At 32.6% G+C, this 26,537-nt stretch overlaps 1 protein-coding gene across 10 annotated transcripts in view; it reads left to right on the forward strand.

Moving 5' to 3' along the window:
• Window positions 1–26,537, forward strand: part of LOC113518458 (solute carrier family 12 member 6) — a 174,331-nt gene that overhangs the window by 139,939 nt on the left and 7,855 nt on the right. For 8 of the 10 annotated variants that reach the window (XM_031913106.2, XM_031913107.2, XM_052902067.1 and 5 more), the window contains 16 exons: window positions 11,785–12,045; window positions 12,886–13,071; window positions 13,933–14,168; window positions 14,543–14,696; window positions 15,052–15,238; window positions 15,664–15,820; window positions 16,236–16,448; window positions 16,897–17,076; window positions 17,393–17,512; window positions 18,931–19,124; window positions 19,804–19,972; window positions 20,486–20,690; window positions 20,847–21,062; window positions 21,645–21,752; window positions 22,123–22,173; window positions 24,461–24,616. In XM_031913106.2, the coding sequence (XP_031768966.1) occupies window positions 11,785–12,045; window positions 12,886–13,071; window positions 13,933–14,168; window positions 14,543–14,696; window positions 15,052–15,238; window positions 15,664–15,820; window positions 16,236–16,448; window positions 16,897–17,076; window positions 17,393–17,512; window positions 18,931–19,124; window positions 19,804–19,972; window positions 20,486–20,690; window positions 20,847–21,062; window positions 21,645–21,752; window positions 22,123–22,173; window positions 24,461–24,616 (2,793 nt within the window). The remainder of the gene's footprint in view (window positions 1–11,784; window positions 12,046–12,885; window positions 13,072–13,932; window positions 14,169–14,542; window positions 14,697–15,051; window positions 15,239–15,663; window positions 15,821–16,235; window positions 16,449–16,896; window positions 17,077–17,392; window positions 17,513–18,930; window positions 19,125–19,803; window positions 19,973–20,485; window positions 20,691–20,846; window positions 21,063–21,644; window positions 21,753–22,122; window positions 22,174–24,460; window positions 24,617–26,537) is intronic. The other 2 variants (XM_052902080.1, XM_052902096.1) reach the window with 1 other exon arrangement.

Here is a 26,537-nt window from a genome sequence, read left to right on the forward strand (position 1 = left end):
CGTAGATTAAATTATTTATTTTTAGCAACTATACATTCATCAGTAACATTATTTATCTATATTTATAAATATCTTGCACACTAACATAGCTACATATTAAATAATGAATTGACATAAACTATAAATAATGCATGTCTGCGTTGACTGTAAAAAAAAAGTAATTTGGCGCCAAAACAATAAAAAAGATTACGTGCACGCGTCGCGGAGTAATCTGTACTGACAACACAACGAGCTTACGAGCCGCAGAGCAATGCAGCTTCAGAGATATCCAGATAGATCTGTATTTTGTTTTATGTAAGGAGCTCTCTGACCTACGCAATTTTGAATACAAACATATTTATATTTATACAAATAGTTGAACTGATTAACAATTTTACATTATAACATACCTAGGTTTTTTTATAATACTTTAAACATAAATATATTAAAAATAGTGTTAACTCTTAAATTGTGATTTATATTTACTTTTAATTTACTAGTACTGTGTATACATTTGAAAGGTGGATATGATAGTGAAATTACATGATACAGTGGCATAACACTTTAGTTCTCACGAATGGTAACGCATGAGGGGTATCATGGACGACACACCTACTCTGGTGCTATTCAAGTCTATAAAGCAACGGTTACCACTGTCCATCAGGTGGGCAATCAGCTTGTTTGCCTTTGTTAGTTGCGTAAAAAAAGTTATTACTTACTCTGTGGTAGTTCTATATTTATAGATATGTTACAAAATCTGCTCTTCCCTGCGTACTTACTGTGAAATACGTCATCTTCGTCTCAACATAGTATTATGTAGCCTTAGCGTAGGAACAAAGACATCGCAAACTGTCGTATTCTGTTTTCTCCTACTTTAAGATTAAATATAATAATATTGTAGTTTCAGCATGCGTTTAGCCTTCCTTTGTTAGTCTCATACTAATTTTATCAAAATCATCTATAAATTTAGAATTCCCTGGACTTATTTTTATTTATTTTAGTAAACATGGGTACTTACCTTAATAGTTATTAATTTTGATAAATTACGCGAAATAATGCTTATTGCGATGTATGCAGAGTATATCCAGCAGAAATAATCCGTCATCCAAATTATTGTATTATCCAAACATGGGTCATGATGTTGTTATTGTTTTATCTCTAGATTTACATTGTAGGTAATCGCCCTTATAAGTGCATATGTACAAAGTTTATACTCATTCAAGATTTACTTTCAAAATAATTTCATGTCTCATAAAATTAATGAAAACTTATCGCTTAAGTTTATACATGTAAAAGGTTTATTTTCAGGCTACTATGATCTATATATATTTTATATTCTGGTATATATTCACACAATTGTTAGCGCTATCACATGAATAACCAGAATGAACCCTTGAAAAAAAAATTATTATTTATTCTTTCTTGGCTCTTAATGAAGTGCAATTTTTTTTTATCCATTATTTTGTCTATATGTATGTATTATTCTTCGTATATTTCAATTAACTTAATTATGTGGTTGGTGGCTTTAAGTAAGTCATGCTCACTAAACTGTCCAGACAGGTGGTAGCGTGATGGACCGGGTTATTGACTTCCCTAAAACGTTGAGCACAATGTTAGCTGGTTCACCCGTCATACCCGTGAACGGGTGTTTCCTGCAGGCTCTGGTCGGCTCTGATCATCGTAACCGATTTATTTTATATGATTTGTTCTAATTATATACTATATATTTTAATTTTTATGATCTGATACCGCTTAGTAGTTTTTATTCACACAAATTCATTATTTATATAGTTAAACTTTAAAAAAAGCAACAGCTGAGTTTCTTGCCCGTTCTTCTTGGCTGAAATTGCATTCCGAATGGGCGGTAATGAAAAAATTACTATTCAAAAATGCTTAAATCTAAGTTTATATGAATAAAAATATTTCTTCTTTCACACATAACATTCAAGAAATAAATATAACAGTCCTCTATCTAAATACGTTCGTACTTAAACACAATTTCTGATTTAAACACGTAATATGGAGACATACGTAAGCAGTTCAAAATAACATTGGCGTGGGCTAATTTAAGGTCGGATTAAAGGATATATTCCATAAGGAAACGGAATAAATCGAGCGCCTTATTGAAATTGAGTTAGAAGCATATTGCCTAGCTACCGGTACCGGTGCTACGCGCCCTCGATGACCCGTATAGATCTCATAGTGCTCGTAGCTCCGTAGACCGTTCGTAGCTCGTTACATGCTCTCGTAGCGTCGTAGCTTTCCAATTTCTTATGCGATTGACTCGTGTTCGCCCCATTTGTCATTCGGTTTCGATTCCAGGAGGTTATTACTGAAAATCTACAAATATAATATTTAAATATAATATAAATTAATATACCTATAAATGTAACACTTTATAAAGACGTTCGGATATTTGTTATTCAATTAAAGCCATAACGGATTTTAATTTAATGTCATATAGTATTATATATATATATATATATATATATATATATATATATATATATATATATATATATATATATATATATATATATATATATATAGATGAATACATATAATTCTTTGTCTTTATTTAATCTAATCAACTCACGGATTTATAATAAAATATAAAAACTTATATTTGGAGCATATTATAAATGAAACATGGACAATGACGCAGAAGGAAAGAAAGATTTGTACATTCGAAATGTGGACATGGAGGAGAATGGAAAGGATAACTGGACGGAAAAACTAACGAACGAGGAAGTCTGAAAAAGTAAACGAGAGGAGAGCGTTGATTGAAATAATGTTTCTGGGCCACCTTATACGACATGACGATTTTTTTGAGCATAATAGAAGGAAACTGAGGGCAAAAGAGGAAGGAAGTGAGGATACATGGGACAGATAAAGGAACACTAGGCGTCATGTCGTATAGGGAGATAAAGGATACTGGGATAGAGCTGGCTGGAGGAAGATATGGACACCGACTGATTGAAAAAAAAAACTCAGGAATTGCAATGCATGAGGATATCATGGGCGAAACAATATACTCTATTATCTCCTCGGTACTGCGCATGTCTATAGGCGACGGTTACCACTTTCCATCAAGTGGGCCGTTAGCTTGTTTGCCACTCTAAGTTGCATTAAAAAACACACACACACATAAAATGTAATAAAGTCAGCAACGCGTACGTGACACCCCTAGTGTTGCAAGCATCCATAGGCTACAGTGACCCTTTACCATCAGACGGGCTATATGTTTATTTGCTACCTTTATGGTATTAAAAAAAAAGATAACGAGATCTATCAAATACAGCTCGTTTACTGTTTTAATATTTGTTTACCGCTAGCTAACCACTTATTCCTGACAATAAAAAGGATTGGGAAAGACAAACAGACTGTGGATAAATATATCGCATGAATATTATCATCCATATTCGCGTATAAATAAATAAATTTATTTCATTCTTCATGAATAAATTTGTTTCATTTATTATGAAGCATACTCTTCCCGTCAAGTAGTCAGAAAATAACAAGGTATATTACAGGGTACAGAGGAATAACACTTGAGTCTTTAGGAATGACAACGCATGGGTATCATGGGCGAAACAGTATACTCTGTTATGTCCATGGTACTACTCATGTCGATAGGTGACGGTTACCACTTTCTATCAGGTGGGCCTTCAGCTTGTTTGCCATTCTAAGTTGCATAAAACAAATTATAACAGGCTCTATGACGCGATAAATTATTTAAAAAAGTAACGGGTTTCATCGAAAAAGGATGGCAGCCAAAATATCAGATCCAGAAAAAAACAAAAATACCAATATATGAACTAAATGTATAATTTAATACATGTACAATACTGTGTTTTATATCTACTGCAGTATTAATAGTAATATTGAAAATAATAATTTTTATTTTCTCTAACCATAAATTTACGTAAACCGAATTTTATGTACATAAAACAACGGCAAGTAAGCTTCTTAATAAAAAAAATATAATATTAGCAAATAAAGGTGATGGTACACCTGTGTGCGGTTCGCTACGAGGCTGCGGGCGGCTGGAATAATCCACAGCGCAATCTTCTATATAATTCAAGCGCCATTTGCCAAACTCTCGACTTTAGGCTTAGTTACATACGTCGATGGGAATAAAGATATTATATAAGAATACTTTAATATATATATATATATATATATATATATATATATATATATATATATATATATATATTATTCTACCGAGTTCAGAACGTTGCTATATGCTAAAAGATACGTACGTTACAATTACATTATTTAAGTTCTTAAAGTTATTCTTAAAATTGTTTAAATGTAATGACGATATGTCATAGTAACTAATAATAATATTATTAGATAACATGGATACAATGTTTTTATTTGGATACAATGTTAGATGATTACAGTTATTACTTAGTTAAACAGAAAAACTTATGATACTGCGACTTTACTAAGATCTTTTGTGCTCGCCCTTTTTTAAACTTCGCTGCTAAATTCTGTCCGTGACAGAAATTTTAAGATGTTCTTTATAACTATGTTTTTTATCTCCTCAGGATATTAAGTATAACTATATTTTCGAAAGGATATATATTGTTTATATATGAATGGGCTACAGCCACATAATAAATGCTGCGGCATTTCTTCCTCATAGTGACAAAATCTGCAAACACTTTTTAGGCACAATAGTACTATGTGTTTGTTTGTTGGTTTCAGTAACAGTTGATTCTCTACAAGCAATATTAGAATGCGTATACTATATACAGTATATAATCCTGAATTCTATTGCCCTAGATGTCTGTTATTTATTTAAAAAAGTATTACTTTCCTTAACACAAAGATATATTTGTTCTCGACTGCACCCTAATAGAATAAAACGCGTTCTCGACAAATAAAGTGAGGGCAGCTAGGACGTGACTCAATTACAGACTTTCTCAGTTTGTTATTTTAAATGTACAATCCGTGCTGATTGACTGCTGACTGCTAATTCGTAATGTGAACAGAATTGTTTTATTGTCGAAGTAACTTGTTTAATCATATTGATGCTGGAAGTTATGGACTCTTTGAATTTGGAATTCTTTAAATGAAATTAATAGTACACGTATTGCTTCCAGTTACTCAAAATATTTTGTCGTTTTTTAACACATGTTCCTTTAAGAAAATGTTCTTTCTTCATTGGTAAATCACCTTCTACCGACCCCATACAGGCAAACACAGTGTAAAACGACATCCCACTAGGAGTGGCGACGTCAAATACATAGCAGGGAGTCAATGGATGCAGATGACTCAGAACTGTTCCTTATGCCAGTTTATGGGAAAGACCTATGTATAGCAATGGACAGTTAATGGCTGATATGATGATGATGATGAAATCACTCCTTTCATTAGTATTCCATTGAATACTAATGATTTCAATTCACTATGTACACACATTTGCATTAAAAAATAAAAATAATGCTTTATTTAGTGGGTATAAAATTGTAAATATGTATAGACTTGCATAAAAAAAAAAAAAAAAAAAAAAAAAAAAAAAAAAAAAAATATATATATATAGACTTGTTTAAATATTTTCCATATATAATTTTCGCATCATCCATTGAGTGTGAATCCCCAGTGTTATAAAATTAAACGAACAATATTTATAAGCGTTATATATCTCCGTTATTGGATTCTCCCAGGACGTTGTTGCTATTTTTATATCCTTAAAATATGAGATCTGACAGGTCCGTGCCTAAATCAATCAATTTCTATTGGTGGCTAAGAGGGTCGCCATCATTTTTCGTGTGACTCTAATCGTTTTACGATGTACCTATCCCAACTATTTGACATTTTATTTTGTAACTTACTTATTTTTATTTTTAAACTTTATCGTTAAATTTAATTTGCCATAATATTAATGACTCCATTAATTACAATTTCGTGGTGTTACTATCGGCATCTGACAGTTAATTGCAAATAGATAAACCATGTATACTTTAATTAAACTGTATATTGATGGAAACTTGTAAATGGAACTAAAAGTATTGATTTATAATAAATTTATAATATCATAATATCTAACCTGTTCAGAACAAACATTATTGCAAAAAAAATATCGTACCTGACCCAAGCAACTACCCGTCTATATTGTGAGACTGATATCGATACTTAAAAGTGACCTTCATCGTACAAGTCCAAGAACATACTACACCGGAGGCCGCACTTCGCCACAAGGCCAATTAATGAGTGCCTCATTGATACCAAAAGGAATGTAACAGAAGAGCTTAATTCTAAAACATCTTCACTAAAATTGAGTGTCATCAAAACGAGATGTCAAGTTGTATGGATTACTCTAATAAATTTAACGATTTATTCATAGCACCTTTATTTCTTTTATAAGAATAATTTTGATTACGTTTAAAAGAAAGTGCTAAAAACAAAGATTATATTTTTAAGTCGTAATGTAATTCAAACCTCAATAGAAGAAGAAAATATACTACGCCGACTCCAAATAAACAGGAAAAACAAGGCAATGATGAATGTAATTCAGACCTGTCCTAAAATTGACAATTTCCATCATAAAATTTATAATTAAAATAAATATTATAATTATAATAATAATTTATAATTAATATATAAATTTTGAAGTTAATATTAGTTAATATTAGCATTTGTGTCTATTTTATTTAAACCTTGCAAATCAAAATCTATGTTACGCGCAAATTTGCGCTTCTAGCAACTTCTTAATATAAATTTCAGGCAAATAAAAATAACATTTAGGAATATTATATCGTGAAAGATTATGCTAATCCTTTAAAACTATGGTCATAATGTAGTAAATTGTACTACCTCAATAAAAAGTTGAAATGACAACCACATCTTGCTCTACTCAATCTTATTGCCTATTATGTGTAAAGTAATGCCATTTTCAACATCTTTATTAGAAACTTTACTAATTTCATTATATTGTTGAACAGTATAACTTTAAAATGGATACTCAAGTATGCAAAGTGTTCACCCACTGTGTCGATCCAAGATTAGAATAATTAGATCAATAAATGAAAGTAGACGACGACAATGTATCTGTGGATAAACTTCCCAATCGCGGTTTAACCACCATAGTTTCCAAGTTAATTATCTGTCTATAATGTCTTTATTTACTTTTCTAATTGAGTGAACCTGTTTTAATTCTCTATTATATCTACGAGCAAATTCTTCATTATTCCTCAGCAAATTCTTCAGATATTCCTGACCTTGCTATTTACAAAATTTATTTGATGCTAAACTCAAAATAATATTTATGTTAATTTAACAACATATAGGTATAAGATTTTATACCATTTTAGGTTGACAACACGCAAGTGACATTCTCGCTTACAAAAGGAAAGAACACATTCAGTTTAGAATATAATATGAATATAGAATATTTAAAAAACTACTTGTATTTAGTTTGACAGCTTAAATATTAAACTTAAGTTTTAACTCCCATAAAAACAAAGCGAATATAAAATTTAAGTTCATCGAATAGGAATATTGACAGAGCATCAAAAATGTCATGTAGATTCTCTTGTACATAAAATAGTAATATTTATCTTAAATCACTCAGCTAAAAGGAGTAGACCAAATAAACGCCATAGTCTTTATACTGAATTCCATTCTAATTCTTTTAAGATATTTAATCGAATAGAACTCCAACATATTTATGAAATTTTCAATATTAGCAAGAATTTGAAGACTTTCCTGAGATCACTTTCTTCAGATCACCTATTTCATCACCATATAAAAACTTTTTTTTTACTCAATAATACAAATTGTATCATTTTGACATCAAATAATAATAATCCATCCATATACAATTAGTTCATTTAGATAAAATTATTAGCTTAAACCATAATACTGCCCACTCACTACTTCCTATGCCACTGCGTTAGGTTGACTGGAAGAAATCTCTTTTAGAGATAAGTTCGCCTTTGCTAACATTGTTATTAACTTATTGTTGTTACTGTATGTTTTAGTGCAATAAAGAATATATAATAATCAAAAGTCTTATGAATGTTATAAAATAAACATAATACAAAATCTTAACAAGGACCTTATTTCTTATTATTAATCTAAAGAACATTTTATACTTTAATTAATAATTTAATAATGAAACACATCAACGTCGATAGTCTGTCTTTCTCGCCACAAAGTCGACATCGAAAGAACAAAGGACTTCATTACGTTCGCAATTCTACAGTCCGGAATCCCGTTCCTAAATAAAGTGTCGAATAATGGCGACAGAACAAATGAAAACAAATAGGAAAAAAGCTCCCGTGATAAATGGCGCGATTCGCAGACTATAACCTTTATTTTATTGCTCAGAATATTTATAATGCCGCGTTTAGGATAATTGCGGGCATTTTAAAGCGCTCACAAAATACGTTACCAAATAACGCATAACAAATTGGGCCGCTTTTAATGGTCATTGATAACAGCTAATGATAAATCCACCATCTTTGGCTTAATTTTCTCAAATGCTTGTTCATTACGAGGGTAGTGACAGTGCATTTAACTCTGCAATAATGATAAATCACTTGAGTACCTACGCTGGGGTTTGGCGTTCACAAACGTCACTCTGAGCGTTACTAAATTTGCAATCAGTGCTAATGACCTGTCAGTTCAGTGGCAATTAACAACATAAATATAGCTAAAATGTTCAAATACACTCTCTATGTAATCTTATACACTCACATACATATAAATCTAATTTTTCCGTTCCATTAATCGGGGCTCTCAATTATTTTGATATATCGAATAGGTACAGTTAGCAGAGATGGGTAATATCCTATATCTATATATTAAGTTCTTCACGACATTGATAGATAGATAGATAGATAATTTATTTACATTACTTACAGGACACAAATTACAATACAAACATACACATGAAACAGTAAAAGAGATAAAAGAATTAAAAACAAAAAAGCAACAAAAAACCAATAAGCAAAACATATAAAACAACAATATCCTTTTTTTTTCATGCGTGTGCCATAGTAACATAAAATGGTCAGAACTCAGTTTATTGCTTTTTAAGAGCAAAACACTGATATTCTGTTGTGGCCGAAAGTCAGTTGCGAAATTCCTTATTAAAAATAATAATAAAAAGAAATATGAATAAAATACATCGATGACCGCCCATTGCGATTGGATATCTATATTCGTTATGAGCGGGTTTTTCTTTTCAATTTTATATATTGGAGAACCGATAGTTATATCTGTTATTGTATCAATTCACGAGTATGTGTAGATATTGTAACAGCAGTATATAAATATCACTATATCTTAGCAGTTGGTAAATTATTCATACACATATATTCCTTTAAAGTGGATACAAAGGCTATTTGCGAGTAAAGTTTGCACTTTGTTTACTAGGTTATACGTTTACTTAAACCGAACACAGGCGTTACCTTAGTTCGATTAGTTAGGATAGAGTTTCAAGCCACTTCAAACATTCTATGGTTCGTACAAATTGTGGACTCGCCTTTACGGCGAGCGATGGAGCGATGCAAATGGCACATAAATAAAATACGAGAGTTCTGAGCCGGGAGCTCGGAATCTCGCTCCAACAGGGCCCTCCGCTAACATACTTATATCATATTACATGCGCCAAATTAAAAAACCTTCCACGGCGGCTATATTTCAGAATTTGAATCGCATTACACAACGTTCTCGTCTCTCACTCATATTTTATGAAGCAAAAAAATTTACCGCACTTAAATGTATAGAATTTTTCGACAAATTTTTGCCCGATTTCATATAATCCTTTGTCCCAAATACTATATACATATGTAAGTAAGTCATTTTCATACTTTTATTATTACGTAGGAAAGTTTCGAAAGCCAAATTTTAATTAACTAGACAAAATGTTATACAACAGTATACTTCGTATTTTTACTTTACGAATTGGTTATTTCGTCGTGTATGCCCCAGCATAGAATAAATAATAATAATCCCTTCTTTTCCTGTAGGTGTCGTAAGAGGTGACTAAGAGAACTTATGGTCGAGGAATAGGCAGCAGCGTCCCTCTTAAAACATCTGTAAAAGCCTAATTGCGGTTGCCAACACGCCTCCGAAGTATGGCAACTACTGGCAAAACTCCCCTTATTTCCCCAGTGGACAGTTAACAGTTGAAATAATAAAAATAATAAAATTGGTTGTCAGTAGAAATCGTATATTATAATAATTTTCAAATACTTATTAAGATAATAAACTCCTTTAAAAATTATGAAACTCGTACACATTGAAACATGAAATATACTCTTTACTTCTCTCTCTGCTTCTCTAACATATACACCCTATTATATTATGATAAATATGAATCTTAATATATTGGAATATACTTGTCCACACAAAATTATAATTGAATAAAAATATAATTAAAATATTCTTCATAATTAACACACAACCCAGTGATTTATAATTTTGTTTCACGGTAGAAACACGAATAGGACAGAGGTGCCCAAGCAAACGAATTTTGTACAAAGTCTCCCTGTGGTGAAATGCTTTATATATATGTAGTGTACTACATATATATAAAGCATTTATTATGTAATTAGCCTGTAGGCTAATTATATAATAAAATACAGGCGTTAGGTAGCTACATATCACTGGTATCTACCTACGTATAACTGCAGAGTATTACAATATCTAAAACTGTGGTAGATATAACTTTCTATCACGAATGGCGAGAATACATTTTATGCCGGCAACGTGATCCCAATAGTAATGTGGATAACGCCGCACTCGCCAACTTTACTAGAAGCGGTATTAGGATTAAGGTAGATATTCCGATATTGCAAAGAGTTTCGTAGTGCATGCTTATATATCGTCTTAACAATATTTTTTTAAATAAATAATAGGAAAGTCTATAATGTAGTGAAGATTCCCGTGTGATTCCGGCATAAAATAGGCCACCCCTTCCTTTCCCATGGGTGTCGTAAGAGGCGACTAAGGGAGCATGAGGGATAGGCAGCGGCGTTCTTCTTAAAATATCTCCAAAGCCTTGCGGTTGTCAATCCGCCTGCCAAACGTGGCAACTACTGACAAAACCCTCCGATAAGAGGAGACTTATGTTCAGCAGTGGACAGTTAAGGCTCATATGATGATAATAATGTAGTAGTTACTATATAAACACTATAGTAAGTATATATGTTTATGTATATCAGCGTTTTATTTTGCATATACCAAAATAAAATACTGACTAATCATATAAACAAGAAACTATTTACATAAAAAAATAGTTATAAATTCTTTTGGCTTATGCAATGGCAATGCAATGACTTAAATTACCAATAAAATGTTACTTAGTAATGTTACATTTAAAATATTTTAATTTAAAGCGCGGTTAATTTTTTTCTTGTTTCGTAAAAAAGGCAATTTTAATCGTTAACAAATTAATATGGAACCATCTTATTAATTGCAAAAAGGAATCAGTTCAGAATTAGCGATATAATCTTTTAATATAACTATGAATCAAAAAACCGTTATTTGTAGGAGTCGTCCAAACTAGGAAAGAAAATAAAGAATTACTAAATAAAAATATTTTTTTAAGTAAACTTAATTATAAGCATTTTTGGATAGTAATTCTTTTATTAATCTACCGCCAAGTTTGAAATTTAATTTCAGCTGAAAATGGACAAAAAACTCGACGGTTACTTTTTCCAAATAAAAGTTGAATTTATAATAAAAAAACGGGAATCGATAAAGTGACTATTACGAACATCATACTGTTGAAAAAGAAAGTCGTAAGACGTTATTTTTATTAGATCTTTATATTTTTTATAGGAAGAAATCGAAGACAGACCTCGAGCGGCGACATTCCTCAGCTCTCTGGCAGACTACTCGAATACCATTCCCACGGCGTCGGCGGCGGACCCTGACGCTGCTAAACCGGCGCCCCCTGCCCGTATGGGCACGCTCATCGGCGTCTACCTTCCTTGTATTCAAAACATTTTCGGTGTTATCCTATTCATCCGTCTCACATGGGTCGTGGGCACTGCGGGCGCCATACAAGGCTTCCTGATTGTACTTACATGCTGTTGTACGGTAAGTCATTAAAAATATTACCTATTTTATACGCCTTTTTTTATATAGATTTAAATTTTTTAAAACGATTTCTTGTAATTTCAATTCAATGTAATAATGATAATTTAAATGTCTTCTTCAAAATAAATAAGACACTTTCATCTTTGGACCACTTTTTCCAAAATACTTCTCAGAACTTTAATATTATATATCAATAAATAGTGACACACTCGTCTGAAACGTTGGATAAAAATAATTCATGCCTTCTATATTTTTTCATAAAGTTTATTCAATAGCCAAAATCATATGACTAGATTTATTTGTTATCATGTAAATACATAACACTATATAAATACAATGAAATACGTATATTTTCCGAGTTGATTAAATTTGCTATGATATTTCCAATGTTAGATTTCCCCCGAGAGCATATACGATTGGCGTGTCGAAGCCAAATCTCAGAGATAGTATAAAATATACATTCTAATTCTGACTTATCTTTACTACTACAAGTAGGGTGGGTTGTAAAATAAAAATATCCATTTATTCTTATAGTAGTACAAAAATAATATCTCTGTTTAAATTACAATCAACTTAAATCTTGATATTCTAAAATTCTAAGTACTAACCGACCTATATTAAATATATTCTTTAAAGATGGTAAAAGATTTTCTTATTACCATTTGATTGTATTAATAAAAAAACCGATGCATTTTTGGTAATGTAACTTAAAATAATGTTAATATGTAATTTAAGCAATCTAATAACTCATCCTTTACTAAGCGAATTCAATCACAATTGAAACCACGAAATGTCACAAAAAAATATGTAAAAGCTCATGTTTATTTTCCTATTTCACAGACAATGCTTACAGCGATATCAATGTCAGCAATTGCGACAAATGGGGTGGTGCCAGCAGGCGGGTCGTACTTCATGATCGGTCGGTCGTTAGGTCCCGAGTGCGGAGGCGCTGTTGGTATGCTGTTCTACACCGGCACCACGCTAGCAGCCGCCATGTACATCGTCGGTGCAGTCGAAATTGTTCTGGTTAGTTTAATTTTAAAGTAACAAATTTTATAACAGAACCTCCTGCACAGCTCAATCTAAAGGAGGAGTAAGCCAAACAGTGCCAAAATGGGACACTGCCTCAACGTTTATAATATCTTAGATGACGTTAGCTGCGCCTATGCTTCCAATATCGGCTCATATTTCTTCTGTTGTATTTACAAGAACAATAATGTTCACGAACAATTTCATAATAAAATTGTTTTCGATCCAAGTCTTATAATCTTCTACGTTAACTTACTTTCTTTAGCGTTTCATCCATTACTTTATTTGATCCTTCGAAACTTTATGTACTGTAAACAAATCCTTCAGTTATATAACGTAAAAGTTATGACCTAAACCTATTATTGCCGTAAGTGGTCTGCTTTCATCTAAGATCTAAATTCAATTACCGGAATTTGCGGAGCCCGTTCGCGGCTACGAACAGATCGTGTACAGAATACAGCGCGGCGAACTTGCTAACTTTCCGCCTCAATATAAAAGTAATTGTTAACTAAACTCGTGCTTCCAATACGAATATCAAACTTCTTCTCTTGTTACTTCAAGAATAATATAATAATTGTAACTTAATGTTAACTTTTATGGACAACTCTAACCGCCTGATGGTAAACGGTTACCGTACAATATGTATGCCTCCAAAACTCCGAATATCTTACATCGTGCGTATTACAATACAATATACTCTACTCAACAACCATTGCTTCAAAGAGCTTTGATATGTAATCTTACGTACCACTTAAAAAGTAATTGTATTTATAGGCAATCTTAGCATTACAAAAATTAAAGTTATGTAGGCCTCTCTAACTGCTCTTCCCATGGTTTATTTGGCTATATCTTTGGCAGACGTACATGGCTCCCTGGATGTCAATCTTTGGTGATTTCACCAAAGATCCGGAGGCGATGTACAACAACTTCAGAGTGTACGGCACCGGTCTGTTACTAGTAATGGGCATGGTGGTGTTTGTCGGAGTCAAGTTCGTGAACAAGTTCGCGACGATTGCGCTCGCGTGCGTTATACTTTCCATCACCGCCGTTTACGCTGGCATCTTTGTCAATTTCAACGGAAACTCGAATCTGCAGTAAGTATTTCGTTAACATTATATGTAATTATGTACTAAAGTCATTTTTCTCGTAATTATTAACGTACGGTTTTGCTACAAATATACAAGTTTCGAAAAAAATTGCTTTAACCAAAATATTAATTACATGTCTTCTCTCTCTCTATACTGATTTGATATATTTGAACAATGCAGAGAAACGAAATCTCCTTAGAGTTAAGTTACATTGCATGCACTAAATAAAGATAATATGGGCTACTTTTAATATCAATCGGTAATATCCCAATCTAAAGATATAATTTTATAATACAAAATTAAAATAGAAGCAATAGTTTTAAAACTAGTAACACACCATATTCAACTCATGAGGCTAAATTGATTAAACAAATTTTCAGAATGTGCGTACTTGGAAAAAGACTGTTAAAAGACATTCATATCAGCAATTGTACGAAAGCACCTAAAGGCGAACTGGAACAACTATTTTGTCCTAACAAGACTTGTGATCCATATTACTCTGCACACAACGTTAGCATCGTTCAAGGCATCAAGGTACAAAAAATGGGAAATATATTATTTAATTTTACACGAGTATTTAATAACGGGCTGTTGTTAAAGTGAAAAGTCCTAAATACAAAACAAAAGTGCTTCAGTTGTTAATCTGGTGAATATTTAATAACTATTTGCAATATTTTAAACATACTTTCATATATATTAAAAAGACTTGTAACTTGTAAAAGCCTGTTATCTCTTGAGAAGAAACTACAAAAAACATTTGTCGTAATATATCCTCAGTTGAGTTTCTAAAACTGCATAAGTAATATATTAAAGAGATGATTTAAAATTGTCTGTATTATATTTAAATAAATTTTAAGTTTACAACTAAATAAATTATTTTATTATCCAGGGTTTGTCCAGTGGAGTTTTCTTCGACAACTTACAAGATTCGTTCTTGCAACTTGGCCAGTACATCGCCTACGGAAAGGAACCTGATGATATTGAACAAATGGAGCGGCCAACGTATAACCAAGTCTACGCCGACCTCACAACTACGTTCACAATCCTTATAGGGATCTTCTTCCCTTCTGTTACTGGTAAATACATTGTTATATATTTTTGTTTTTAAATTTTATAGATTATCATTTCAAGATAAATTAACCAAGTTTACTGATTTTGATGTACATTTGAAATTGTATAAAACAATTTGTTTATATATATTTCTTAATTGTCATTTCTAGTTAAGCACTTACTAACGCTTCAGAGTTTGATTCGCGCAAAGATTTTCCTGGCTCTTAGAGTTCGCATTTTTACATTTTTATTATATTAACAACTGCATTTTAATGATGATTTTTTATACATCTTAAAATAACAAACAAGTTCTTACTGAATAGGAAGTGAATAACACCTAATATATTGTGATAAACATGGCACCTCTCAATTTTTGCCATTCCTGAGAACTATGGTACTGTGGTAATAATTATTGACTTGATGTATATAAACAATATAATGTTAACTTCAGGTATCATGGCCGGCTCCAATCGTTCCGGTGACCTAGCTGATGCTCAAAAGAGCATCCCCATTGGCACAATCTGCGCTATCCTCACCACCTCTACTGTGTACCTCTCCTGTGTACTGCTATTCGCCGGCACCGTCGATAACTTATTACTACGAGACAAGTATGCATTACTGATTAACTCTTAACCTTTATTTTTAACGTAAATTAAACATTTACGAGGTATTATAATATTTACATATAAGTTTTAAATAAACTTGTTTTGGATAATATCTATTCATATATTGAAAATCCATAAATTAAAATAAACTTTAAAAATTATAATTATGTAATAATCCGTCATATTAGATAATAATACGAAATATATATGACAAAGTATTTTAATACTACTATAAATCACTATGATCACAAATTTTTGATTTAACTGGATAGTTTTTGTTAATTAAAACTGTTTAATTATATTTCATTCATTTTCATAAATTAGTTTTATTTGCACGAACAAAAACTACGAGGTTTACTAAGTTTTAGACAAATTTGTTATATTAAATTGCATGTTATCATAAATTTAAATATTTCAGATTTGGCCAATCTATCGGCGGTAAACTAGTGGTTGCCAACATGGCATGGCCGAACCAGTGGGTGATCTTGGTGGGTTCATTTCTCTCCACCCTCGGAGCAGGTCTGCAATCATTGACAGGAGCTCCACGTCTGCTGCAAGCCATCGCAAAAGATGAAATTATACCCTTCTTAGCACCCTTCGCCGTTTCGTCAAGCAGGGGCGAACCTACTAGGTAAGGATCTGCTTTCTAAAGTATATTGTTTGATTGTTGAATTGATTTATAAATACCATTAACATGGGTTAATGAAATTCAAAATTAATACAAACTTATATTAAATTTGCTACTAACCCCAAATTCAATACAATTATCCACTAATGTTATCATATAAACTGATTTCAAATTTATACATTACTTTCTCAAAAAATTAAAGGTTCTTCAATAAAGACGTAGATGATTATATTTCTAAAGATCAAAAATACACATATGGCGAATTTCTTATTGCAAGCGTTCATAAGCTATAATAACCGTTTACCTTTCGATGTGTGATGTTATTTACCATCATATTATAAACAAAATATGTGAAGGCAGTAGGTCAACACTAACCTATTGTTTAAAATCAGTAACTGATTCACTGTAAATTACACTTACTGAATGTTATGCTCCTGTCTAATTTATGCAGAGCCCTGCTTCTAACAATGGCGATCTGCCAATGCGGTATCCTGCTCGGCAACGTAGACATCCTCGCGCCACTACTCTCTATGTTCTTCCTTATGTGCTACGGGTTTGTGAACCTCGCCTGCGCATTACAGACCCTCCTCAAGACTCCTAACTGGCGTCCTAGATTCAAGTACTACCATTGGTGAGTATTTAATATCTTGTAATTCAATTTCTTTTATTTCCGAGTTTTCCAAAAAATCTTAACTAACGTACTTGGTTATTTGTTAATTTCATATAACTAATTTCAAAGTTAATCATGTTAATTTGAAACAAAAATCTCTAATTTACGATTTGGGAAAGATCAACAGACTTCGTCAATTTGTACTTGAAAATTTTCAGTTCTCTTGAATCTATGATCAGGATCCACAATGATAATTTTCTTTCCTCATTGATCCATAGTTGACAATTCCTATATGTACACAAATGTTTATTGAAGTTTTATGATATACTGCCTACAGGTCATTGTCGTTAGCGGGACTGACGCTGTGCATCTCGATCATGTTCATGACATCCTGGTTCTACGCACTCATCGCGATGGGCATGGCCGGTCTCATCTACAAGTACATTGAGTATCGCGGGTAAGTCCTTTATAATATTAATGATCTTAGTACAATCACACCGCAGACACATCATACAAAAATATGACATAGATACTCTTTATTGTTACCTCCATAAAATTACAATAGTAAACTTATTATAAATACAAACAATTACAAGAAAATATTACACCAAGACGACCTTATTGCTAAGAGCAATCTCTTCCAGGCTACATTTGGATAGAGAAGAATAATCATAATAGAAAAAAGTAAACATTTACAACAATATGCATATAATAACTACATAATCACATGTTGACAACAAAGTGCATCCTGGTTCTTTAATATCACTTTCGAAGACCGTATATGGACTCATCTTTGCCGGTCATGGCATGGGGGCCGAATCCGCCAAATCTCCCATATCTCCCTACCAGCTTTTCTATCATCTACAAGTACACCTTTTTTCGGTGATCGAGTATCGTCTCTGGGTCCCAAGTCCTTTATAAATATTCAGAGGCAATGATCATTAACGATTTATACAGAACTTCGTTACTAGACTCTTCCCAGAACTCTGCTGAAACGGTGTCCAAATGGGAACAAAAACCTCATATCGGAACATTATGATAACGCAACGTTTAGATCAATCTCTCTTATTGCCAAAACGAATGCTCCCCATTAAGGTGTGGGGACAATAGTGGGACACCACTATATTATAAATACAAACAATTACAACCGCGGGCGTGCCTGCCAAAACCTCCTGGTTTGATTGACGATGGCAAGAGACCGATGTCCTGGTACCTTTGACTCCGCTTGTATGGGACTTCACCTGCGTCGACACGGTGGCACCGTCTCATCCTTCAAAGTACATCCAAGAGGGCTGGTGCCGCCGCAACACATTATGGATATTCAGAATGGATATATATCATAACTCTGGGTCCGTAGCCATGAAAAAGAGATCTCACGCCGGCTGGTGGAAAACATTTATTGTCAACAATATTGCTATATAATAACGTACAGCTAATCTTAAAGAAATTTTTTATCTTTAAATATATATATTTTTAAATTTTTTAATGTTATATTGAATTAAGTAATATTTTGTCATGACAACAAAGTATATGTATAAAACAAGTTAAGTGGATAAAATAATAAAAAAATCGTATTTTTTATTATTTTATTTTATCCACTTAACTCGGCTCATAGTCAAAGATACTCCATTGACTACTACCGTTGTGTTGAACGTATCACTCGACTTGCCAACATTTCGCAAAACATATTTGAATCCAATTTGATCCGAGGTGAGCCTAATCCAATATATTAGACTAATTTGATTCTTTAAATTTTAACTTTAAATTAAATGTCAGCCAAATTAAAACTCACAAACTTCAGAATCTATTAAAACACCACTAACCTAAAATAATTTCTATAATTAATAAGTGATTGACTTCTGCTACTATTTCCAGAGCGGAGAAAGAATGGGGCGATGGGCTCCGCGGTCTCGCACTATCAGCTGCTCGCTATTCCCTACTGCGACTGGAGCAAGGCCCTCCGCATACGAAGAACTGGCGACCGCAGGTGCTCGTGCTCGCCAAGCTTAACAACGAGCTCCAACCCACGTACAGGAAGATGCTCGCTTTTGCTAGTCAACTTAAAGCTGGTATGAATATCTTACCTGAATTATTAAATTAATATTGATGTCATAAGAGACAGAGCAAAGTTGTTTTTATTCTATTATATACTTTATATAAAGCTAATATATTGTGAATATATGACCATCATAAACTATAATATGACACTTGTTCCACTACATACATACGAGTATTACTATTTCTATAGACTAAATTCTTACGATTCTCGTATCAAAAATTATATTTCCTTTTTTACTCCTTACTTGAAATCTGCAATACTAATTAAACAAACCTAATTTAATAAATGACTTTATATTACCTAACCTGACAGTGTTAAGGGAAAGGATTGTTCAAAATTCGAACTACCAGTTCCATTGCTAGTAATATACCCTGTCGACTTTCACGCGATACCCCCTGGAAACCATCGTACTGAATTCCAGGTGTATTCATCACGATGGGCTAACTGACCTGCCTTTTCATTCTCACCTATCATCCCTACTGGTGCCCCGCCAATGTATACCGTTAGCACAGATGGGGTTACCATTCCATTATCATCAATTAAAAAAAGACCTGACAGTGCTTTCTAAATTTCTGAGCTATCGCATCAAAGACTTTTAATCTGGTACTCATTGCACCTCCATTACTAACAATCGCTTCCGCCCCTCCCCTCAAGTTTGCAGCTATCTGATATGGTTTCATTCTATATAGGTAAGGGTTTGACGGTCTGTGTGTCGGTGTTGCCGGGCGATTTCACGCGACGCGCGGGCGAAGCTTCCACCGCGAGGCAGAACCTCCGCAAGTGCATGGACGACGAGAAACTCAAGGGCTTCGTCGATGTACTTGTCGCGCCCAGTATATCTGATGGACTGAGCCATTTGTAAGTACTACTTTCAAATAAATTTATATATTCCTACTTCTCGAGTTACAGAATCGTATATGGATACTGAAATGCGATATTTTACATTAGAACAATATGTCTACAAAATCTCGCTCAAGGCAGCTACGGAGTTGAATGTACTCAATGTTTCGCTGCATAAATAAAACTAAAATAAGAACATACGCAAAAGAACTAAAGTGATCGATATAATCCGAAAAATACATCCGATATAGTAAAAATAAACCAACTATGTAGCTTAAATAACTGACAACCGATGGAGAAGAAAAGTTCTTAAGTGATAACCACGTATAAGCGATGTCAACATAGGATGGACTCCCATTGAATAGAGCGATGACTTTAAAAAGTGGATGCAGTTGGCTTTGGACCATTTATGCTTCTTTATGACAGTTTACAAAAAATCTATGTTCAATATAGACTAAACAATGATAATGATAGTAACATAAATAGGGTGTGTATTGTTTCTTAAATTAGCGAAATTATTCTTCTGCTTAGTGTCCAAACATGCGGTCTTGGAGGTCTGAAACCGAACACGGTGATCGTGGGGTGGCCGTACGGTTGGAGACACTCCGAAGAGTTGGAGGCGAGCAGCTTGCCCAAGTGGCATGGTTTCCTGCATACCGTGCGCGCCGTCACCGCCGCCAGGATGGCCATGCTGGTACCCAAGGGGATCAACTTCTTCCCTGATTCCACTGAGAAGGTAATTTACCCAATAACCTATTTTAAAATTATATATTAATATGTATCAAAGTATACTTTATTATATTTTGCCACTAATATTGGACATTTTGGAACAAAATAGACTATGTACTCGTATTAAAACATAAATATTCCATATGCATGATGTATATTCTAGATATCTGGCAATATTGACATCTGGTGGATCGTACACGACGGTGGCATGCTGATGTTGCTCCCGTTCCTGCTCAAGCAACACCGGACCTGGAAGAACTGCAAGATGCGCATCTTCACCGTGGCCCAGATGGAGGACAACTCCATACAAATGAAGAAAGACCTGAAAATGTTCCTGTACCAACTGCGTATCGAAGCTGAAGTGGAAGTTGTTGAAATGGTGAGACATCTTTTTTTATTATCTATTCCACTTAGGTATACTTACTATTTTCACAGTTTTTATTTATTAATTGCATTATACCTTCTTACTGATTTCACCATTTCAGTGCATTTTCAATTTTATTCTCTAATAGTTGATAATGGAGAGTAATTTGATTTGGAGAAAATTGTGTTAACAATCTTAACTCACTTTGAATAAACAATTTAAAATCTACTTTAAGGTTTTATGTGATGTAAATTGTGTAGTGCAGTTTAGCCAAAATATTATACATTTAGTTTCAGTTTTTTTTTTTTGTTATTTTTTTATGGTAGGCATTTTTTTAATAACACCATTGAAAACACTTTCTCTGCCCTCCGTGCTTTTAGATCATGGGCTGAATATATTTCTGATATTTTTGCCATAAAGCATTATTAGATTTGAGTTTAAAAAGAAAATGCAACAGTTTTCACCTTTTAACAGATGATCTATAAATGTTTTTAATTCCATTCATAATAGCATAATATTTATAAAAAAATCCAACTCTACAGTAACTATGTAGGTAAATCTACAAATTAAAATGCTATTAAATAAATTATATTTCAGACTGACAGCGATATATCTGCGTACACGTACGAACGCACATTGATGATGGAGCAACGCAATCAAATGCTGCGCGAACTGAGGCTCAACAAAAAAGAAACACTCGGCATGGTATGTATACAAACACTACATTTTATGATGTTCATAAAATGAATTGTCCTCACAAATTGCAATACATTGAAAGACAACAACAAAATACTTCATTGAAATGTATTCATAATATAAATTTACCTTGCAAGCAAAACAATATTTGCAATTCCAAATATTCAATTGGAAAATCCAAATATAATTATATAGTAATAAATAATATTTTGGATTACAAATCTTTTAAAAATAAAAAATAAGCGTAGTTTAATAATGCTAAGGATATACTATATCGCCACGATACTAATATTCATGCTTTACAAATGTGTACAAAGCTTTACAATGTTCTTATGTACCATACAACTAACATTATGTTTGTCTGTCGCTGCGAACACAGATGCAAAATTTCGTGGACTATCGTGAAAACGCTGAGGAGAAGTTGCCTCTGGTAAAATAGATGCATTAACCCCGATAAAGTCCACTTTCTGTAATATAGCTATTTATTAATTTCATTCATGGATGTTCCCCGCATTCTATATCATTTACACATTGTTTTCTACTGTTAATGTTATTATTATTGTAACAATATGTAAATGGATTTGTATTTTCTTTGAAGCTTCATTCAGTATTTCCCTCCTTAGTATTCTGCGTTTAACTACTGGACTAATAATACACAGGGCCGTAACTAGACAGCCCTGTAAAGAAGTGGCAAACGAATCGATTAGCAGATGCGTTTTCGTTACTAACGCCAAAAGTTGCCTTCTCGTTCTACATTATAGATACGGCAGCGAAAACATATCTGTTATCTCTTTCATACATATCTATCTTATAAATTCGTTTGCTGCTAGAAATTTTTCAAATGATACTAAATCAATAGATGTAGCTACTGGAGCAATTTTGCTCTTTTAAAAAAATTACCCGTAATTTATTGTAGCTACGGCCCTGAATTAGTTGATTTTGATTACGCCTAAATGTTTCTCGATGTGCATTACCCACTTCACAATCATCCCACTCCATAATGTTGTAGTCTCTTACCACCATAATAGGCACCAAAAAAATGCTAGATGCTTTTAATGTTAATAAATTTTTAAATGTTATTTTCAAACTGTTCACTACTTCCAAATGTGCACTATTCTAATTTAGATCAATGTTTCTTTATATTTTCTAATATAGCATTTATTTCTAATATACCAAATCATAATATGGTAATTATGCACTTCGAGTTACCTGTCTTTACAATATACAACTCTACAAAGAAGAATGCTTTGAAGATTTTTTTTAAGTGTATACACCATATTTTATTGTTAAGATTATCTATGAATTTATTAAAATATTTTACAACTTATAATATAAATTAATCGCAATTTCGCTTGCATTGATCAGTTTGAACCGTTCATTCATAATATTGTAAATGCACTAATGTTCTATCATCGAACTACCTATGATTACTTTTTCAATATTACTACTATATACTTTTTCTTCTTCAATATTAGTAATATATAGTTAACTAGCTTTTTCCCCGCGACTTTGTCCGCTTGACCGGGATATATTCACTACTCGGGATAAAAAATAGCCTTAAAAAGTATGTCCTTCTCCATCCCATGTAATCCTTGTAAACCAAATTTCATAGTGATTGTTTAAACCATCAAGTTAAGGCCCCAGAGATGACAAACAAACTCATTTTCACACTTGCAAATATACTAATAAATAAGAATATCTATACATTAATTATATGTATATAGTACTATGATGAAAATATCTAACCAATATGAGTAAAAGTGATGAGAGTGTTGGCGACGACAACAGGAAATGATACACGATTTCCTTATAAGATTTATTTTTTCCGTTACAATCGCTTCCCTATCGTTATAGCCACTTCGTTCGGTAGGGAAACTTATTTGTTGTTGTGATTGCTTCTATTTGTTCTCATAGGCGCTTAACTGATTACCATTGTAATAGTTGTTTTATTAGGCATATTATTTCAGCTTCTTGTCGTTTATTAATAGGCGGGAATATCATTAGGTATATCACATATACATTTCAAAATAGAATATTGTCCTTTATTATAACCTACTTATGTTGTATGTAAATAATTTATAATAAATATTTGGCTTATATATTATAATTCTGGAATTTGGTAGAACAAGTTTTTCTATGATATGTAGCTATTATTATATTATACTTTATTTTTATAGGTAGTTTCTATTTTTGTCATATCTATCAACAACATGTATATATCATATATAAATATGTAAAGATCTTTGATACTCTATTTTCTCCACTTAGCCCATAAAGGACCTAGCATACAGACATACTAGTCTTATTAATCTATACATCAGAATTCATCCAGCTTCAAATTTACCAATGATTTCAACTATTCTTTTTTTTTCTTTATAATATATAATAATGAAACTGTATTCCACACACTTTAATAAACTCCTAAGACTATTACTATAAAATATTATTATATATTTTAGTGTTAATTGATTTATATTATTTATTAATGTATTATTATATTACAAAAACCTTCGTCTAACAAAAAATATTTACTCTTGAATACTCGCGGATCTAAAAGTGTCATTTACTCCTCTTTAATACAGGGATGAATCCTGAAAAAGATTTTTTTTTAATATTACCAACTGACGACTAAACCTTCCTCGAAGGAACAACAGAATCGTCGGAATTGAATAAAAAATACAACAAATACCTGTCTAAGCACTGGCATGTCAATACAGGTGCAAGCGATAGTAGACCACCACCACGCGGACGTGAAGACCGCTAGCAAGGTGCGGTTCGCGGAGCCGGGCAGCGGCGGCGGCGAGACCGCGGAGGATGCGCCCTCACCGCCGCTCACAGACACCGAAGACAGGGACAAGGACAAGGACGACAAGGTGAACGCGCATCTTATAACTTACCTACTGGTATATTACACTATCAAACATATAGGATCACTAGCTTTCACCCGCAACTTCGTCCGCGTAACCGGGATATATTTTATTATGGATAATGGAATGACAACCCTGCCTGTGCTAACGGTATACGCTGGCAGGGCACCAATGAGGGATGATCGGTGAGAATGAAAAGGCAGATCAGTTAACCCATCATGAAGAATACACCTGGTTTCCAAGGGGAATCACGTGACGGTCGACCTGGGAGGGCATATTGCTAGCAATGGGACTGATAGTCCGCATTACTAATAATCTCTTCACCGCCTACGGCCTTGTGATCTGACGAACCTCATGCCTTATGAATTTGTTTTTTTAGACAAGACAAATATTTTTAAACACTCTTTATATTACCAGAGGATCTCACGCAAAATGTATCTTGTCACCAAATCCAATTTAGCTCTTTCTCCGCCATTAACGATAACATGTCTATCGATTTAGCTTCGCATCTTATTGACGTGAAAATGCTAGAAAGAAAGTTTATCTCACCTGATTATTCCTAAACTATACAAGATATTTTAATTTATAAAATGCTAATTTATAAGATCTAATAGAACTGGCTATGATTTTATTATATTTGATAGTGTAAACGACCCTCCAAATTAGGATAGCTACACACGCAGTTTCCTGTTTAAGAACGTTTGTGAATCTAAATTCAAATTGCATATATCCAGGCACGCATTTCCTAAAAATAATTACACTATCAAACAGAAACCTAAACAGGAAGCCGTACGTGTGCAGCCAACCTTAACAAATCAATGATTTGATCTTGAGTATAAACCGATTTGCTCTCGACTTTCCCTTCGCTTTAGACGAGTCTGTATCGGTTAATACCGCTCTTGTATAGCAGACACAAGTGGAGGTAGAACGGCTTCTTTTATTAGAAAAACGTCGACGCGACGTCAATCATAGATAGAGAATATATGTTTTAAATATTTACTGTCTTTACCACAAAAAAGATAAACTTGTGATAAACAAGTATTCAATACATATTTAGATATCTTACTACAATAATCGTCTCTAACATTTGTTTATAAAAATAATAATTATGTAACACAAAATAGACTGACTTCAATTGTGACAATACCAGTTATTTTGATTTAGAAACTAAACGACTAAACCGATATTGATAAAATGTCTATGGGGCTAATCTGTAAGTATAGCCTTTCAGATAAAAAAAAAAGAATTTTTAAAACCGTTTTACAACTAACGGAGTTATAAAGTAACAAACATAAAAAAAACATACAATCGTCTTTTTAAAGTCGATTAAAAAGTGTTTAATTTTATTACAATAATGTATAGATTTTGACATATTATTTTTATATGTAATTTATCAAACATCGACTAAACAATATTAAAGTAAAAGTAGTGTTTAAATAACTAAGTGAGTTTTAAAACTTAATATTACTTTTACTTTTTGTTAAACACTATTTAGATAAACAGTATAATTTTTTTTTTTTATATTTAGTTGTCTCTGACATAGATAAGTAATACAGCTTAGATAGTATTCTCTATCTATGATCTAAGACAATAGAAACAATCATCCTACTATTACTATAACTAACTGAAGCTAAACGACTATAGAAATATTTTTTAATTAAATAATACAGCCATTCTACCTTAACTATGGTGTTTTATTGATATAAAATTGCAAGAGTACTCAATCCTTATACAATAAGCAATTATATTTTTATCAACTCTATATCAGTATAGCCAAATATATATAATCGAAATGTATAATGAAATCTGAAATACCTATGTAATAAAAAAAATCTATATATTCATTCATTTGTTCCATTAAAATTATCTTAATTTTCACCTTAATAACGGATTGGGTACTATACAAGCACATACCTTTCTAAGCCGT

The sequence above is a fragment of the Galleria mellonella genome, unplaced genomic scaffold, assembly GCF_026898425.1.
Source record: "Galleria mellonella isolate WM207_F2 unplaced genomic scaffold, CSIRO_AGI_GalMel_v1 utg132, whole genome shotgun sequence".
In the NCBI taxonomy this organism is placed as follows: domain Eukaryota; kingdom Metazoa; phylum Arthropoda; class Insecta; order Lepidoptera; family Pyralidae; genus Galleria; species Galleria mellonella.